A 19,641-nucleotide genomic window follows, 5' to 3' on the forward strand; every position below is an offset into this window, starting at 1 on the left:
AGAGAGAGAGAGAGAGAGCGCGAGAGAGACAAAAACAAGGTTACTGTTTGAGGGAGAAAATGGATAACGTTTGGGAGAGTTGGTGAATTTCTAAGAGAAAAGATAATGATAATGATAATAATAACAATAACAATAATAATAATGATAATAATAATAACAATAGAAATAATGATAACAATAATACTCATGTTTAATCTTAACCGTCCACTGATTATTCTGTAGCCCGGTGCATGCACAGGCGGAGTTATTTTGTTGTCATAGGACTGCGTCGATTAATGCGGTCTCTTATTTGTGAGAGTGATATCGTACAGAAAACAATAACTATAGTGCAAACATTGCTTTGAATTGCTGGCTTATCAGCTAATATTCTCCACGGAATTGTAGATAATAACGCAATCCTCAAGACGCCTCGGGTAAAACAGGAATTAAACTGCTGTCGCATTAGCCTACATACTTAATAATTTACATCAGTATATTCACCTCCAGAAATCAGGTATGACGACCCTGTCTCTAACGAACCGATACCGCATGAGCTAGCGGGAGTTTGGATTTCAAGAATCTCATTGACACGAATGGCTTGGGTTGAATTACGATATACTTCTTGTACCCGTACGTTGTATTGCAGATCTTCGTTCAGTGAACGGTTGCCTAGAACATTCACAACCGTTCCTTTGATAGCTGTAAGTATGTATTTGAAGAAAAAAAAGAAAAGAAATAAGATTCAGAATGACCAAGTCCTGGGAAAGTAAGAAAAATTTACGTGGGTATCTCCGTGGGAAATAGATAGACAAAAGGATGGAATGAGGAAGGGGACGAAAAGAGAAGAAAAAGAACGTAAAAAGAAGGTATGATCAGGCACGTAGCCACGGGGGGGGGGGGGGAGGGGCACGTGCCCCCCCCCAAATTTCCAAGATCAGTTGAACTTTTTTAGACCCCTTTTTTTACTTCGATCGATTACATGCAGGTGCCCCCCAAACATCAAACTCTGGCTACGTGCCTGGGTTTGATAGGACCCAACCCCAACCTACACGTGCTTCCCTTAAACGGTGCGACGGGGGCATGATAATTCGTTTTACATTTACCCCGTATAGTAAGATAGTAAGCTGCAACCCACGATGCGCAGGGTCATTGACATTGTCTTACGTTGATTTTCTGAACGTCTTGGCCACTGTGTCAATTATTAATATAAAATCTTTCTCCGCCCATACATACTGGTGGTTTGGGGTGGGGCACAACCAATCATTTCTCTCCTGAACATCAACGGAGCCTCCACTAACGGGCCCGTTCCCTTTTTAGATCCTCGATTTTTTTGTTTTTTTGTTGATGTATCAAAGTTTTCTGGATAAACAAATTATGCCCCACCCCATTTACCAAATCCAGTATCTGCCCCCGGTTCCTGGAAATCAACTTCTGGATACGTCAATTATTGCTTTGTTTTATCTTTCTAAATGTACTATGGCATTTTATTTTAACTGTTCTGTATGAACGTTATGCTTCTTGATGTCAATATCTTCATAATTATTCAGGGCCCCATGGAAGACCACTACTTATTGGTGAATGGGCTACCCTGACAAAAGATTAGAAATAAATAAATAAATAAATAAATAAATGAATAAATAAATTGTAAGATTACCAAAGCTTGAAGAGCAGAAAGTTGATTCTTCGTCGCAAAGACATTTTGATGTTGGGGCAGTGGTTTTTCTAGACAAAAATAACAAAGTCATAGTTTTACAGACATAATGTAAGACGCACTAAAATTTTACCATAACCTTTAACAATTTCTGTCTCAAACGCAATACAGAAAATTACTACTATATCCCTTTAAACATATTGTCACATACAAATAAAAGACAAAAAACAAAAAACAACAGATTTCTAAGAGAAAAATTCCAGAATATAGAGCACAACTTTTATCTCATGATGACTTATAAAACTAAAGTCCTACTGAATTAATGTTGACGCACTCTAATTGCTGGTTTATAGTGGTTAAAGTTTTTGAGATCGAAATCTTTTGTACGATTGTTTTCCCACAATACAAATTATTTTAATGAGGGTCACGATCCCACGTCCCCTATATGGCGGAGGAGATGTCGACACATAGGCCTAATTTTCATGGTTTAATTCAGTGCTGTTCCGACAAAATGCTCCTATGAAAATTATCCGGGTATTATTTAGTCAAATGTAGAGGGTTAGGGTTTGCGATTGGGGACTTAATGTTAGGTTGAGGGTTCGGAACAGGGGTTGAGCATCGTATTTGTTGTGAAAGGTTTGAGTTAAAAACGGTAGGCTGCCCGCAAGAAGTCCGTTACTGCCATTGACAATGCATATCTGTTACGGCTTTCTTTGTGGACAGCCAGAGGCGTTCCTCCCGGGGGGCAGGGGGGGGGGGCACAGTGCCCCCCACTTTTTCAAGCTCCCGAAAAGTGCCCCCTTTTACATAGGAAAAGTGCCCCTTTAACTTTTTAAGAAGTGCCCCTTTTTACATAGGAATAGTGCCCCTTTTACTTTGACAAGTGCCCCTATTAATTTGTAAAAGTGCCCCCTCCCCCTTTTCAACTGTGATAAGTGCCCCTTTTATTTGGACACGTGCCCCTTTTTCTTCGATAATTTCCTATTTTCCTTTGCAATAAGTGTCCATTTTCCATTCTCATAAGTGCCCATTTTAATCTCTAGTAAGTGCCCCTAGTTAGGTACGAGAGTGCCTCTTTTCACTTTTGATAAGTGCCCCCCTACACCTCTGCTAATTGTCCTATTTAAATCTGAGAGGTACGTGCCTCTTTTACTTTGACAAGTGCCCTTTTCCTTCGTAAGAAGTGCCCCTTTCCCTATTAATAACTACCTACCCCCATTTTAACTCGGATAAGCGTGCCTAATATTTTCACATGTGCCCTTTTTCTTTTCCAATAAGAGCCCCTTTTCCTAACGATAAGTGCTCCTCTTCTGGTAAATAAAATTTTTCAGGTACGAGAAGTTACTCTTTTTCACTTCGGATAATTGCCCCCTTCACCACCGATAAATGCCCCTTTAAAATCTGATCGGTGCCCATTTTCTTTTAAAGACCGTCAATACTACTGGGCCAGAAGGGATTAGACCACACAGCGAGGTCACTGACAGGTGGCTATCTCATTAACTTAGCTCTCAACTAACATAAGAAAAAGAGGATCATGGTGGACCAACAGGCATCGATTGGGGAAGTTTTCTATATAGAGGGAGCAAGTAGCTACAAGTAGGACAGTGGGGCTTTAACTAATGCACATTTTCCTTTATTACAAGTGACCTCTTTTCATTCACATAAGTGTCCCTTTTCAATATCTGGTCATTGCCCCTTTTCAGGTGCGATAAGTGCCTCTTTTCACCTCTGATAATTTCCCTTTTTAACAATATATAATATCTTATAAATGCCCCTATTAAAATTTGATGGGGGCCCCTTTTTTGCGGTATATTTTTGCTTTGAGATCTCCCTTTGTAGGTGCCCCTTTTTTCCAGAGAGTGCCTTTTTTTCTTGGTGCCCCCCCCCCCCACTTTGGAATTCGCTCGGCCGCCCCTGCGGACAGCTGACGAAATTCGAAAAGAGTAGGCAATTGATCGCGAAGAAAATTATCCCGTAAAATGAACCGAATTCAAGAAAAGGTAATGTTTATGTCATACGTCATAGTTGTCGTCAACGATGTGGGTGTCATCGTGAGCGATGAGGAGTTGGTCGTCGGCGTGGTGGTTGTCGTCGTTGGTTCAGGGGTTGTAGTTGGCGATGAGGGGGTCGTCGTTACATGTGGTGTGGTTGTCGTTGACGGTGAGGGGATCGTCGTTTCTTGTGGTGTGGTTGTCGTCGGCGACTCAGAACATGGAATACCTACATAACTCAAGTCACTGATAACATAGTACCGCACCACGACAGAAAAACAATGCATGATCGTATATGATCCGCTGTAGGTAACTATAAAAAGAAAGACGCATAGAAACTAAGGCAATCGTCAACATGAAAGAGGGGGGAAATGTGAATCTATGAAAGGGAGAAAAGAAGTTAAAGAGATGGAGAATGAATGAAACAGATATATGAAAAGACAGAGAAAGAAAGAGAAAAAAGGAGAAAAGAGAAACGCGAAACGAGAGAAAGAAAGAACGAAAGAAAGGGAGAGAGAGAGCGAGAGAGAGCATGGGCGAGGGTACGTTTGACACTCATATTAGATGTTTATGAAAAACATAGTCACGTTGTGACCTACAATCACTTAAATTCAAGTACTATTTTAATGGAAACTGTAATAAGTAGGGGTATTTAATACCCCTACTTATTACAGTTTCCATAAAGCTTATTCAAACATGTCTCACAACGGCGATAACAATCAAAATAACTACTTGACATAACTTGGCGCTATGTCAGGACCTACCTCCTGAAATCAGGTACGTTACGCCCTCCTTCAAGTAATCGATCCCACACGCGCTAGAGGTGCTTGGAGTCGTGATGTCAATGGTCGTACTCACATGAATGGTATCAGACGCATCATGATACACTTCGAGTACCCGCACGCTGTGGACAATTTCTCCGAATAACGTATGGTTGTTTACGATTTTCGTAACGGTACCTTTAATACCTAAAGATAAATGAATACGGCAAAATTGTAGAAAATGGAAAAAATATGCCAATGACTTATTAACTTGATCACTTCTTATAATCTCTAAGTAGCATAATTTTTGTCAGTATTGTTATCTTCACATCTTTTAAATGTGTGATAACTTTGAAGTAATAAAAAGAGAGAGAGGGGGGGGGGGGGGAGAAGACAGAGAGAGAGAGAGAGAGAGAGAGAGAGAGAGAGAGAGAGAGAGAGAGAACAAACACGAGAGAGAAAGAGAAAGTGAGAGAGAAATAGAGTGAGAGAGAAAGGCAATATGAAAAGAAGATAATATCCCCTTCCACTCCCTCATGAGATGACCATGTTTTCATCCAACCGGTGAGCACGGTGCCTCCCCCCCCCCCCCCCATTAATGCCCCCCCCCTCAATGGCTTCATCCAAGCTTCTTCCTCGCTACGCCACGGCCTGCCCCCTCCACTCCAACTTACCGAATTCCGAGGAGCAGAAAGGTGGTTCCTCGTCACAAGAACATGCTGATGTTCCATAAAGAGTGACAGCAAGGAAAATAAAGATGGAGGTGATGGTTGGTATCGCCATAGTAACTGTATCCTAAATCACAGGAAATTAGTTCGCAATGGTTCCTAGGAAAGGTAAGACAAATGGTGTCAAATGGATACCCGGTAGGATGCGGCCGTCATTGTTGGTCAAACAGCTTGTGAGCGTCAAGTAACGCCCGACTGGAATGCTCCCCAGGGAGTGGAGATTGTGCACACAGTGTGCGGGCAAGCACTGAATCCAATGACCGGGGTAATAGTATATTATTTTGTAAAGCGCTTAGAGACATTTGTATTAAGCGCTATATAAAAATTAAATATTATTATTATAGGACATCTAGGCACAAATCGGGATAACAGCCATGTTTAAATTTAAAGGTTAATCCAACTTTAATAGACAAGTACTCTAAAAAAATTAAGTTAAAAAGTACACAAATTAGAGGAGTAGATTGGTGAAAGTTTTAACTAAATCGGACAATACGAAAGTTATGAATTTTTTCATTATACTTATAGACACTTTAAATTGGCTGAATTAGTAACGCAAAGTGACGTGCTGCTTTCCAACTTGTTTCAACACGCAAAATGACTTAAAGAGAAAGTTGAGTTCTGGGAAGAGGTAAAAAATAATTTGTGAGCGTTATCATTGTTTTTATGCAAGTGTGGAAGAACATCAGATTAAACATGTTCCCTGAAAAGCATGGCTCTTCAAATGCCTTCATATTCTAAATATGACATGAAACATCGTAAAAATCCGGGTAGGATTTTTTCGCCATGTGTTCGTGTAGTCCCATATACATAAATCTGTGTACAGTGCTTGTAACTTTGCCAAGATTTGGCCAAATTTCTTATCATTTTGATGATTCCAGAACCTTGCAATACACACGAATACTTATATACTATAGATGATCAACATTTTCTAATAGATTCCACACCGTTTCTTTCACAATGCAATCACATGACCAGAACTCAACTTTATCTTTAAATGTCAATTTTTCAAAATGTATAACTCAGGGGGGGGGGGGTCTTTTCTTTTTAAAGGACCTGTATTTTGTTGGTTGTGCCCCAAAGGAGAAGACTCTTACGTGAAAAACAGAAATCAGGTATTTGTTTGTACACGACAAACGGGAGAGTTGTCCATGACTACGTCACTATCCACTGACCACATTGCCAATTTGAGATTAATAATAATAATAATAATAACAACATTTATAATGCGCACATATCCACCCCAAGAGATGCTCAAGGCGCCTAACAAGGTAAGTACATTGAACGAAAATAATTTAACATAATTAAATATAATTCAACAACGTTAATTACATCAGATTGTGAAATACACTACGTCTTAACTAAGGAATTCAGACATTAGATAGGTTTTCAGTTGTTTTTGGAACACATTTTGATTGGCTGACATTTTGATTGAATGGGGTAGGGAGTTCCATAACTGGGATGCAGCAGCTGTAAAAGCTCTGTCTCCCCAACTCCTCAACCCCGATTCCCATAGATCAATTTATAGATTACTTAAAACTATCTTATAATTAGTCCGATTTATTTCAACCTTTCGCCATTCTGTTTATCTGATTTATCTGCTTTCATACAAATATACTCATTACAAAGGCTGGATTACTGTAACGACATACCGTGTGTCTAGACACTGAGGGGACAACTCGGTGCATGCCGTTGGATAAAATACGGATTTAAATAAGGGTATATCGTATAATTTTTGTCGGAATTAAGTGTGTAGTATTTTAACGTGCATATCCCTTGCCCCCCCCCCCCCTCCTTGCCCAACATGCACACGCATCTGATGAACATGTAATAGTGTCGAGGTGTCGTAGCTAGTCGTCAAGTGGTTGGAAACACTCGACTTTCAAGAGATACAATCATGTCACATGATCTTTAACCCTATAGTACGGTGCCTGTTCATTTAAACAAGTTAGTTTATACATTGCTTCTCTCTACCCAGGTGTATAAATGGGTACAGAGTGGGAAGCTCTTGCGTGTAAGTAAAATGGCGGCTGGCTAATGGCTCCGTAGCTAGAGACTGAGGGAAAAGCAAGAGCTAACTGCCAGTGTTCGGCATTGCAAGTGAATCCGTTGGCAATGTCCATAATGGTCTTTGGTTGACCTCAAGCTTGCGTGAGTTTGTTCTTATTAATATTAAACCGGTACAAACAATCAATCTACTGCAGGATAAACAATCCAAACTGAATTGTAGCCATGGTCTCTCGACATGCGATGCCCAGACCAGAGCTCAAGATTAGCTTTAAAAGTAAGGGTTGGGTATAATAATAATAATAATAATAATAATAATAATAATAATAAATTTATATAGCGCAGCTTTTATACAAAATATATTCAGCTGCGCTGGTTAAGAGCTCCTTTTTACTAAATTCTACAAATTAAATAAGATCTCTCAGTTGAACAAATAAGTTTTTAAATTGGATTTAAAAACATTGAGAGATGGAGTGCTTCGTATTTCTATTGGCAAGCTATTCCATAGTTTGGGGGCAGCAATAGCAAAAGCACGGTCCCCAAGAGTTATTTTAGTTTTGCCATGGGGAATCTGAAATAATAATTTATCTGTGGAACTGCGTAGGCTATGACTGTGTGATTGGACTTTGAGTTGGAGTAATTCTGTGATGTAATTAGGGGCTTGACCACTCAATGATTTATAGACAATTAACAATATTTTGAATGAGATTCTTTGACGGACTGGTAACCAGTGGAGTTCTCTCAGAAGAGGTGTGGTTGAAGTGAATTTCGACCGACGATAGACAAGTCTTGCACATGCATTTTGGACTCTTTGTAACTTAGCTATCAGAGAATCAGGCATTCCAAACAGCAACCCGTTACAATAATCAAGCTTACTTGTGATAAGAGCATGTACAACCAATTTCATACTTTCTTGATCAAAATATTTGCGGATACGTCTGAGATTGTACAGAAGATTGTATGTTGATTTGCATATATTTTTAACATGTGTTTCCATGGTTAAATTAGTATCAAAGTATACTCCTAAATTCCTTGCTGTAACAGAGGGTATCACATTTGAGGATCCAACTCTTACACCGTCAATGCTTGTTTTTGAGATTTGTTGTGGAGTTCCTATGACCAAAAATTCACTCTTACTATCGTTTAGCTTAAGATTATTGTTAAGCATCCATCTATGAATAAAATTAACACATTTTTCCAACATTGAAACACTTGCATCTTGAGTACTAGTGGATGGTCTAAAGGATAAAAATAATTGTGTGTCGTCTGCATAACAGTGACAGGAGACTTCAGGAAAATTATCCTGAGTGCTCTTGATTAGATTACTCGTGTATAACATAAAAAGCAAAGGGCCGAGCCGAGAGCCCTGTGGCACACCAAAGGGCACCTGGAAAGAGTCAGAGACAATGCCATCAATTTTATCTTTTTGATGTCGATCAGACAAGTATGGCTCGATCCAGCTGAGAACAACACCGTCGATACCGCAACATATCTTCAAAATATCTAGTAATCTGGAATGCTCAATAGTGTCAAAGGCACTACTCAAGTCAAGTAATAACAGGAGAGTGATTTTCTGTCTGTCCATTGCAATCAGAATATCACTCTTGATCCTGAGTAGTGCCGTTTCTGTACTATGAAACTGTCTATATGCAGACTGATTGGATGGAAGGAGTGAATTACTGTTAAGAAACTGTAAACTCTGTTGTGTGGCTGCACCTTCTACCAATTTAGAAATGTATTGTAGGTTACTTATGGGTCTAAGATTACCAAATTCAACATCAAGCCCTGGTTTTTTCAACAATGGTGAAACAAGTGCGACTTTCCATTCTTGAGGAAAGTGGCCCGTAGACAAGGAGACATTGATCATGGATATGAACACAGGTAGTATAACATCAATATATTGCAAGAGAATCTTTGTTGGAATCGGATCAGCAGAGCAAGACTTCTTGCTGAGCTTCATCACAAGTTTCCCTACTTCCTGTTCAGATAAAAGTTTAAACTTATCAAGCTTGATACCATCAGGTACTGGAATAAGACTTGATGAATCAGTATCAATTCTATCCATCAAACCTATGCTAGTTTGAATGTCACTGTGGATGTTTAGAACCTTGTCATGAAAGAATTTTCCTAAGTCATTCACAAAAATCTTTTTATCAATATTACATGGCATCACTGGTTGTTTGTTTGAAACATTAAGCAGAGATTTTATGACAGTGAACAAGCCCTTTGAGTCATCTTTGTTATGTGTTACTAAATCTTTATGATAAGTTCTGTGAGCAGCGTTCAAAGCATACAATGCTATAAAATACTCTGCAATATCAATTTATTATTTCGGATACATTATACAAGTGCAGGGTAATTTACCTCGTCTACAGCTTTGGAGTGTTTCAACAGTTCAAACCTTTGAAGCCGTCGAACAAAGTCGGCGAAGTAATCCACACAATATTATACCGTGTTGAGAATATGAGAATAGAAATTAACAGAAACACTCTACACTATGAAAATTCAAGTCCAGCTTCCGCGTATTGAAATACACCTTTCTATGTATGGCCTGTATAGCAAGTACAAGATGACACTGAGTAAACAAATGTAATTTCTGCAATTGCTAGTCTCTATTGTGATCTTTTGTTCATCATAACATATTCATCATTCAATTGCAGTTTTGCTTCAATAACTCCCGGTTCCTGTGTCGTAGTCTTCAATGTATAGGCGTGATGTTTTTTTGGCATCTATGCTGTTAATAATGATTTTGTTATACTTTTCTTTAGTATGTTGAACAAATCTAGTCATCTGATTGGTCGAAATTGGAGTCGTGATGTTAGCCACACCCGTCTACCGGTCAATAGTTTTTTTGTTTAAAGATGCCCGTTGCCCCGGGTAACGGGCTGCATAAAAAAAAACATTTTGCTGAGATACCCATTGGTGTACGTGTAAAAAGTTTCTTTGTGCGAGCGCACATACAAAATACAATGCAGTGTGTGTGCGATTCCCGAATGAACGTCACATTCAGGCAACTTTCTAGTGGAAATGTAATTTTCTGTATGCATTTAATTCTTCCTTCTCTCTCTCTCTCTCTCTCTTCTGTCTGTCTCTCTCTCTCTCTCTCTGTCTAATCATCACCACTCTCTGTCTTCATTTTCCCTCATTGTCTTTCCATCTCTCTATCCTTTTCCCTTTCCCTTTTTACCCTTTCAGTAAATTCCGGTCATTAGTAAATACCAATGACCGTTCAATAGTAAAATCATGTTATAAAACATCTGATCATTGTATAAAACAAACAAAAAATCGTCTTATAACACAAATAATACACATCATTTTGTTCGGGAATTAGTAAAATTACCCACACTTGGTACCTTCGAAACAGTCCAAACACCCTCGACTATCTCCTCAGACGTGTTAGACTGTTCAAAAGGTACCTTGTGTGGGTAATTTTTTACTAATGTTCTCACTGCTGTGTATTAGTTGAATACTGATCTATGTATACTATCATGATTTCTTTTGTACGTTTATAACATGCATAATTATATTATTTTGTGCAATTTAGCAATATGTAACTATAGTTATTATCAGTTACATTGTATCTTTTCCCATTTTTGTTTATGTGAATGTTGCACTGCTTCAGTTTTGCCTATCTTACCTGTATGCTTTCCCTGATTTTCCGATTTCATAATGTAGTTGTGTATACTTAACTGCTCTCACGATTTCAATCGTTCTCTCTCTCTTTTTCTCTCCCAGCCTCTTCTTCCCCCTCTGTCTGTCTCTCTCTCTGTCTCTGCCTCTCTCTGTCTCTCTCTATCCCTCTCTTTCTCTATCCCCCTACTCCGTAATCCTGGGGCCCGTTCCTAGAAACCGTCATAAGTCTAACTTCTTGACTATCCCATTGAAACGTGTGTTATAGAATTAACACGCGTTTCAATGCGATAGTCAAGAAGTTAGACTTATGACGGTTTGTAGGAACGGGCCCCTGTTCTCTACCTTTCCACCTTCACTCCCTCTTCGTATCCTCTTCTAACCTCTCTTATTTTTCTAGAACTCTTCAATCTGTCAAAAGATGCAGCACGTTATATGTTCTTGCAAATTCACAAGTATAAGTGTATACTGTATTTTTTAATATTTAGTACAGGATTTATGATGTGTTTTTATGCCTCCGTTACGAAGTAGCCGGAGGCATTATGTTTTCGGGTTGTCCGTCCGTCCGTCCGTCCGTCCGTACGTCCCGTTCTCGTGATCGCGTTATCTGAAGAACCGATTGATGGATTCCTGCCAAACTTTGGTCATGTATGTATCTTGCAGAGCCGATGAACTGACTAGATTTTGGGGTCACGAGGTCAAAGGTCAAAGGTCACAGGGCTCATTATGTATGCAAAAACCGCTCGTGATCGCGTTATCTGAAGAACCGATTGATGGATTCCTGCCAAACTTTGGTCATGTATGTATCTTGCAGAGCCGATGAACTGATTAGATTTTGGGGTCACAAGGTCAAAGGTCACAGGTCACAGGGCTCATTATGTATGCGAAAACAGCTCGTGATCGCATTATCTCAAGAACCGATTGATGGATTCCTGCCAAACTTAGGTCATGTATGTTACTTGCAGAGCCGATGAACTGATTAGATTTTGGGGTCATGAGGTCAAGGTCAAAGGTCATGCGGCTCATTATGTATGCAAAAATAGCTTGTGATCGCATTCTCATTAGAACAGATTGATGGATTCCTGCCAGACTTCGATCATGTATGTATCTTGCAGAGCCAATGAACTGAGTAGATTCATGGGTCATGAGGTCAAAGGTCATGGGCTCATTATGTATGCAAAAATAACTTGTGAACGCATTCATTAAAACTGACAGATATATTACTATTTAACTCAGGACATCTTGCAGAGCCAATGAACTGAGTAGATTTTAGGGTCATGAGGTCAAAGATCAAAGGGTCATATATGTATATGAGAAATTGCTTGTAATCATGATATTCTGAGAACCTGTTAATGGATTACAATTGAACTTGAATTTGAAAAATTTCTTCTGTTTTGGTTTGTAAACTTGCTCTATGACGGAGGCATCATTTTCGACTGCGCGCAGTCGAAGTTCCATCTAGTTTCCTCGAATATAGATTCTGTTATCTGTACACAATGCATATACATATAATGTAAAATAAATGTGTAAATAATGATAATACTTTGTACAGTGGCCGTCTCAACCTGAGTTGCTAAAACTCTTTATATACCAAACTGATCAATAAATATTACTACTACGACTACTACTACTACTACTACCAGTACTATTACTACTACTTCTACTACTTCTTCTACTACTACTACTACTACTACTACTCCAACTACTACTTCTACTACTACTACTACTACTCCAACTACTTCTACTACTACTACTACTACTACTACTGATACTACTACTACTACTACTACTACTACTACTACAACTACTACTACTACTGCTACTACTACTATTAGTACTACTACTACTACTACTACTGCTGCTACTACTACTACTACTACTACTACAACTACTACTACTACTGCTACTACTACTACTGCTGCTACTACTACTACTACTACTACTACTAGTAGTAGTACTACTACTACTATTACTACTACTACTACTACTACTAGTAGTGATAGTACTACTACTGCTGCTACTAGTACTACTACTACTACTACTACTACTTTTACTACTCACTACTACTACGACTACTACTACTACTACTACTACTACTACTAGGGGGTAGTTGTCCTAGAACCAGCCTACACATTTCGTCTCAAATAACCCAACAATCTCCATTTCTCATGGTCCTTATCACCCATGAAACACGACACTAAGAAGGACACTGACGATGATGACGAACGACGTGATGGTCGACATGGATGCAGAACACGGAAGGTCGATGTCGACACTCGCATCGCCGACGTCGTTGACTTCCAGCACGACCGATGTACATACGTCAATCGAGAACGAACTCATGGATCCTAGGAAAGAGAGAAAGAGAGAGTGAGAGAGAGTGCGAGACAAAAAAGTGGGTTACTGTTTGAGGGGAAAATGGATAACGTTTGGGAGATATAGGTGAATTTCTAAGAGAAAAATAATGTAATGATAATAATAACAATAACAATAATAATAATAGTAATAACAATAGCAATAATGATAACAAGAATAATCATTTTTAATCTTAACCGTCCACTGATTATTCTGTAGCCCGGTGCATGCACAGGCGGAGTTATTTTGTTGTCGTAGGACTGCGTCGATTAATGTGGTCTCTTATTTGTGAGAGTAATATCGTACAGGAAACAAAAAGTAGGGCAAATATTGCTTTGAATTGCTGGCTTATCAGCTAAATATCCTCCACGGAATCGAAGGTTAAGCGTAGATAATAACGCAATCCTCAAGACGCCTCGGGTAAAACAGGAATTAAACTGCTGTCACATTAGCCTACATACTTTACATCAGTATATTCACCTCCAGAAATCAGGTATGACGACCCTGTCTCTAAAGAATCGATCCCGCATGAGCTGGCGGGAGTTTGGATTTCAAGAATCGCATTGACACGAATGGCTTGGGTTGAATTACGATATACTTCTTGTACCCGTACGTTGTATTGCAGATTTTCGTTCAGTGAACGATTGCCGAGAATTGTCACAACCGTTCCTTTGATAGCTATAAGTATATATTTGAAGAAAAAAAGAAAGAAATTAGAATCAGAATTACCAAGTTCTTGGAAAGTAAGGACAATTTACGTGGGTACCCCCATGGGAAATAGATAGACAAAATGATGGAGGGAAGAAAAGAGCAGAACGAGAGTGTGAAAAGAAGGTATGATAGGTCCCACCCCCATCTTACACTCAATTTTCTTAAACGGTGCCACTGGGGCATGATAATTCGTTTTACATTTACCCCGTATAGTAAGATAGTAAGCTGCACCCCACGATGCACAGGGTTATTGGCATTTTCTTAGGTTGTTTTTCTCAACGTCTTGGCGACTGTGTCAATTATCAATGCAACATCTTTCTCGCCCATAATATTATACTGGCGGTTTGGGGTGGGGTACCACCAATCTGTCCCCTCCCCCCTGAACATCGACAAAGCCTCCAAAACGTGCCCACACCCTTTTTAGATTCTCGATTTTGTTGTCTGTCAAAATTTTCTGGATGATTAATTATGTCTGACCCCATTTATAAAATCTAGTATCTCCCCCTGGTTTCTGGAAATTAATTTCTGGATACGAAATTGTAAGATTACCAAAGCTTGAAGAGCAGAAAGTCAGTGGTTCTTCGTCGCAAACACATCTCGATGTTGGGGCCATGGTGTTTCTAGACAAAAATAACAAGGTCATAGTTTTAAACCATATCATGTAAGACACACTCAAAATGTCATTATAACTTTTGAATTAATACTATATCCCTATAAAGAAATTGTCATATACAAAATAGGACACAAATAGTATAAACCAACATAAATCATAGATTTAATTTTTTACAAATAACGGACTATAGTCATACTGGACTAACGTTGATGCACGCTAATTGTTGGTTTATAGTGGTTAAAGTTTTGGAGATCGAAATCTTTTGGACGCCTGTTTTCACACAATACAAATCACGCTAATTGTTGGTTTATAGTGGTTAAAGTTTTGGAGATCGAAATCTTTTGGACGCCTGTTTTCACACAATACAAATGATCACTATTTTAATGAGGGTCACGGCCCCACGCCCCCTACATGGTTGTTGAGATGTCGACACGTATGCCTTATTTGGTTATTACATGTGCCCAGTGTCCCTTTCTGGGTCGTAATGGTTTAATTCAGTGCTGTTCTGACACAATTTATCCGGGTATTATTTAGTCAAATGAAAAGGGTTGGAGTTGCGATTGGGTGATTTATATTAGGTTTAGGGCTCGGAATAGGGATTGGGCGTCGTATTTTTTGGGAAAAGGTATAAGTTAAAATAGTTGGCTGCCTGCTAAAAGTCCGTTATTGCCATTGACATTTCTCTAACGGCCTTCTTTGTGGACAGCAGTAGGTAATTGATCGCAGAGAAAATGAGCTCGTAAAAGTAACCGAATATTAGGGATCAGTATGGATAGACGATGAATTCAAGTAAAGGCAATATTATTATGTCATACATCGTAGTTGTCATCAACGAAGTGGGGCTCGTCGTGGGCGATGAGGTGTTGGTCGTCGGCGTAGTGGTTGTCGTCGGCGACTCTTGACATGGAATACCCACATTACTCAAGTCACTGATATCATTGTACGGCACAACGACACATTGACAATTGTTTATCGTATATGATCCGCTGTTGGTAACTATATGAAGAAAGACACAGAGAAATCAAGGCGATCGTCAACATGAAAGAGGGGGAAATGTGAAAGGGACTAAATAAGTTAAAGAGATCGAGAACAAATGAAACAGATATATAAAAAGACAGAGAAAGAAAGAGGTAAAGAAGAGATAAGAAAACGCGAAAAGAAAGAAATAGATAGATAGAGAAGAGAGAGAGAGAGAGAGAGAGAGAGAGAGAGAGAGAATGGGCGGGGGTACGCTTGGCACCCATATTAGATGGTTACGAAAAACACAGCCACGTTGTACGTGCCCTGCTATTACTTAAAATCAAGTACTATTTTAATGGAAACCGTCATAAATAGGGGTACAGCTTATTAAAACATGTCTCACAACGGTAATAGCAATACAAATAACTACCTGACATAACTTGGCGCTATGTCAGGACCTACCTCCTGAAATCAGGTACGTCAGGCCCTCTGACAAGAAATGGATCCCGCAAGTGTGGCCTGGAGTCGTGATGTTAATGGTCGTACTCACTTGAATGGCATCAGACGAATCGTGATACACTTCGAGTACCCGCACACTGTAGACAAGATCTTCGAATAACGTTAAGTTGCCTTCGATTTTCGTAACCGTCCCTTGGATTCCTATACATAAATAAATACAGCAAAATTCTAGGAAATGGAAAATATAGCAATAACTTATCAACTTAATCACTTCTTATAATCTCTAAGTAGCATAATTTTGAAATGTGTGATGGCATTGACGTAATACAAATATTTCTTTAAAACGCATATCTACCCTCCCCATGACATGCTGGGTCCCCCTTTTGCTGGTTGAGCTAGTAAACTTGGATACCATTCATATACAGAAAATACGTGATGTACCATATCCTCCGTGGCGTAGCAAAGGGGCACCCCCCCCCCCCCCCATCGAATGACAGGGGGGAAGCTGAGAGGGAGAGAGGAGGGAGAGAGAGAAGTTAGAGAGGAGAGAGAGAGAGAAAGAGAGAGAGAGAGAGAGGAGAGAGAGAAAGAGAGAGAGAGAGGAGGAGAATATAAAGATGAGAGAGAAAGAAAAAGAGAGAAAAAAAGAGATAGAGAGAAATAGAGTAAGAGAGAAAGGCAATATCAAAAGAATATAATATCCCCTTCCAACCCTCACAAGATGACCATGTTTTTCATCCAACCTTGTGAACACGGTTCCCCCCCCCCCCCAATTAATGCCCGTCAATGGCTTCATACACGCTTCATTCAGGCTACGCCACGGCCTGTCTACTCCACTCCAACTTACCGAAGTCCGGGGAGCAGAAAGTTATTGGCTCATCCATCGGGACACAAGAACATGCCGATGTTCCATGCAGAGTGAAAGCAAGGACAATAACGACGGAGGCCGCGATGGGTGACGTTGCCATGGTAAATGTATCCTAAATCATAGGAAGCTAGATTCTAATGGTTCCTAGAAAAGATAAACAAGGTAAAGATTTCTAGGCGAAAATTGAGATAATAATACAGCCATGAACTTTAAAGGAAAAATCGAACCTAATAGACAAGTACTTCAACAAAAACAAAAAAATAGAGAAGCAGACTGGTACCTGAAATTTTGAACGAAGTCTGACTCTTTTTGGGGACAAAAATACGAAAATTATGAATTTTTGAAAGTTCTAATCATCATACGTATGGTCACTTCCAATTGGCTGAATTAGTAATGTCAACGTGACGTAGTACAGGACACATTTCCCATTTGTTTCAACACGCAAAATGACTTAAAGAGAAGTTTGAGTTCTGGGAAGAGGTGAACAATAATGTGTGAGCGTTATCATTGTATTATGCAAGTGTGGAAGAACATCAGATACAAAATGTTCCCTGAAAAGCATGGCTCTTCAAATGCCTTAATATTCTAAATATGGCATATATCATCATAAAAATCGGGACGTACTTTTATGCTACATGTTCGTGTAGTCCCACATACATCTTTCTGTGCTTGTAAATGTACCAAGACCAAATTTCTTATATGTGATTTCCCGAACCTTGCAGTTCACACCGAGTTCCTGTAGGAAATCTATTTATTCAGATGGTCATCTCCCAGCCTAATACTTAACATATTCAATTGGTTTTCGACATTTGGACATTATTTTGATGCTCTTTCGGAAAATGAAGTTCAAATTGAGAAATTGTTTAAAAAATAGATTTGTATGATGTCACAGCTTCGGTACTCTATACCAGGGCTCAAGATTACCTTTAAAGGTTAGGATTGACTAGAATGCCATTATATACTCTGCTGCATCTGCAATATCAATTATTCATTTCGGATACATATGGTACTTTACCTCGTCTACAACTTTGGAGTGCGATTCTGCTGCAACAGATTAAACTTTTAAAGTCGTCGAACAAAGTCAATGAAGTGATCCACAAAATTATACCGTGTTGAGAATATGAGAATGAGAATGAACAGAAATACTCTACAAAGTTCTAGTCTAGTTTTCCACGTATTGAAATACACCTTTCTCTGTATGGCCTGCGTACCAAGTACAATATGACACCGTGTAAACAACAGTACTGTGACCTCTGCAAATGCTCGTCTCGGTCTATTGTGATCTTTTGTTCGCTATTAGAAAGATTATCGACAGTCTTTTTCAGGACTTTCCAATTCTCCCTCCTCTCTCACGTGGTGCAATCGTAAGCCTAGTTGTATATTATATAATCATCATTCAGTCGCATTTTTGCTTCAATAACTCTCGGTTCCCGTGTCATAGTCTTCGATGTAGGCATGATGCTTTTGGCATCTACGTGTAAATATTTATTTTTATATGACCATAGATGTCGGGGGGGGGGGGGGGGGGGGCGGGTGGGAGCACCCCTTAGAATATTTAAAGTTTCAACAATCGGTAGCCATAATTTTATATTCCGGCAACAAAATTCCCGACCATCGTCCTACTCGACTGCGAGCCGTGCGAGGTGCCCAAATATACAATTTTCATATTTTTATTTCATATATTCTTGTGTATATTAATGATGGAAGAACCCTTTTTTGCTCGCTCACTTCGTGCACTCTCATAATTTAGAGACATAAACATTACTATTCGGGCTAGATCAAGGTGTACATCTGCCCCTCTGACTCGCGAAAATCTGCCCTATTAAGACATCGGCTCATTCCGGGTTAGGACATGAGGAACAACAAAAAAGGGAAGGAAATTGACACTAAATCGATCGTCCCATTAAGTCGTTCGGTTTACTTCGTTCCATCGGATCTTCGCGTCGTGGGCTACACGAACATTAGTGAATAACCATGCCCTAATTCTCGAAGGGAAGGGTGTAACACCCTCTTTTTGGCAAACTGTTGGGTCTATAGTTTACCTGACATTTTCTCAAAATCGATTTTCGAATGTGTATAATATACTCCTTCTTTCTTGGCGTCAATGTAATTACATTTTATCATTCCTTCATCTCTCTCTCTCTCTCTCTCTCTCTCTCTCTCTCTCTCTCTCTCTCTCTGTCTGCATTTTCCTTGTCTTTCCATCTCTCTTTCCTTCTTCTCCTTCCCTCTTTACCCTTTCATTATACTCCTGTTTATCCTCTTTTCCTTTTTGTTCTCCTCCTACATGTCTGATAATCTATTTCTCTTTGTCACCTTTCTCCTTTTTTAATGCATTCATTAACATCTTCTGATCTATGTATATTATCATGAATTTGTTATAACATGTATATATTATTTTGTGCAATTCAGCAATCTGTAACTATAGTTATTATTGAATTGTATTGTATCTTTTCCCTTTTTTTGTTTATGTCAATAATGCATGTTACACCGCTCCAGTTTTGCATATATCTTACCTGTCTCTTTTCCCTGATTTTCCGATTTCATCTGTAGTTGTGAATACTGTTCTCACGATTTCAATCGTTTTACCTCAATTCCAGGTTTATTTCGAAAAACATAGAATACAATGATGCACATGTTGTAGCTAAACTATCTACAACTACAACTGTTTACCACTATCGAGGATACATATATATGTATATCCATTCACAAAACATATCTACATAATCGTGCAATGAAACCATGAAAGATAAAACACTGGTCTGATTAAAAAGACAACTCTTTAAATATACAATTAAAAAAGATATTGGGTTTGTAAAGAAAAACTTAGAACAAACAGTGATTATCAAGAAGATCAATAAAATATGGTATTGCACTTTGTTTAAACGAGAGGTACTGCATTTATATTGACTATACTTTTGTTCATTTCGA

At 39.0% G+C, this 19,641-nt stretch overlaps 1 protein-coding gene across 4 annotated transcripts in view; it reads right to left on the reverse strand.

Moving 5' to 3' along the window:
* LOC105438200 (cell wall protein DAN4-like) overlaps positions 1-18,015 on the reverse strand; it is a 29,243-nt gene extending 11,228 nt beyond the window's left edge. For 2 of the 4 annotated variants that reach the window (XM_030985715.1, XM_030985714.1), the window contains exons 1-5: positions 5,057-5,232; positions 4,386-4,589; positions 3,649-3,934; positions 1,634-1,701; positions 481-678 (exon numbers count right to left, since the gene is read on the reverse strand). In XM_030985715.1, coding sequence (XP_030841575.1) covers positions 481-678; positions 1,634-1,701; positions 3,649-3,934; positions 4,386-4,589; positions 5,057-5,165 — 865 coding nt within the window. In that variant the 5' untranslated portion in view covers positions 5,166-5,232. Of the gene's footprint in view, positions 1-480; positions 679-1,633; positions 1,702-3,648; positions 3,935-4,385; positions 4,590-5,056; positions 5,233-12,994; positions 13,093-13,579; positions 13,778-14,359; positions 14,431-15,238; positions 15,420-15,845; positions 16,044-16,689; positions 16,855-17,725 lie in introns of those variants that run through there. The other 2 variants (XR_004064151.1, XM_030985716.1) reach the window with 2 other exon arrangements.
* Positions 18,016-19,641: the final 1,626 nt, after the last annotated feature.

The sequence above is a fragment of the Strongylocentrotus purpuratus genome, unplaced genomic scaffold (assembly GCF_000002235.5).
Source record: "Strongylocentrotus purpuratus isolate Spur 01 unplaced genomic scaffold, Spur_5.0 spur5_scaffold_15, whole genome shotgun sequence".
Classification (NCBI taxonomy): domain Eukaryota; kingdom Metazoa; phylum Echinodermata; class Echinoidea; order Camarodonta; family Strongylocentrotidae; genus Strongylocentrotus; species Strongylocentrotus purpuratus.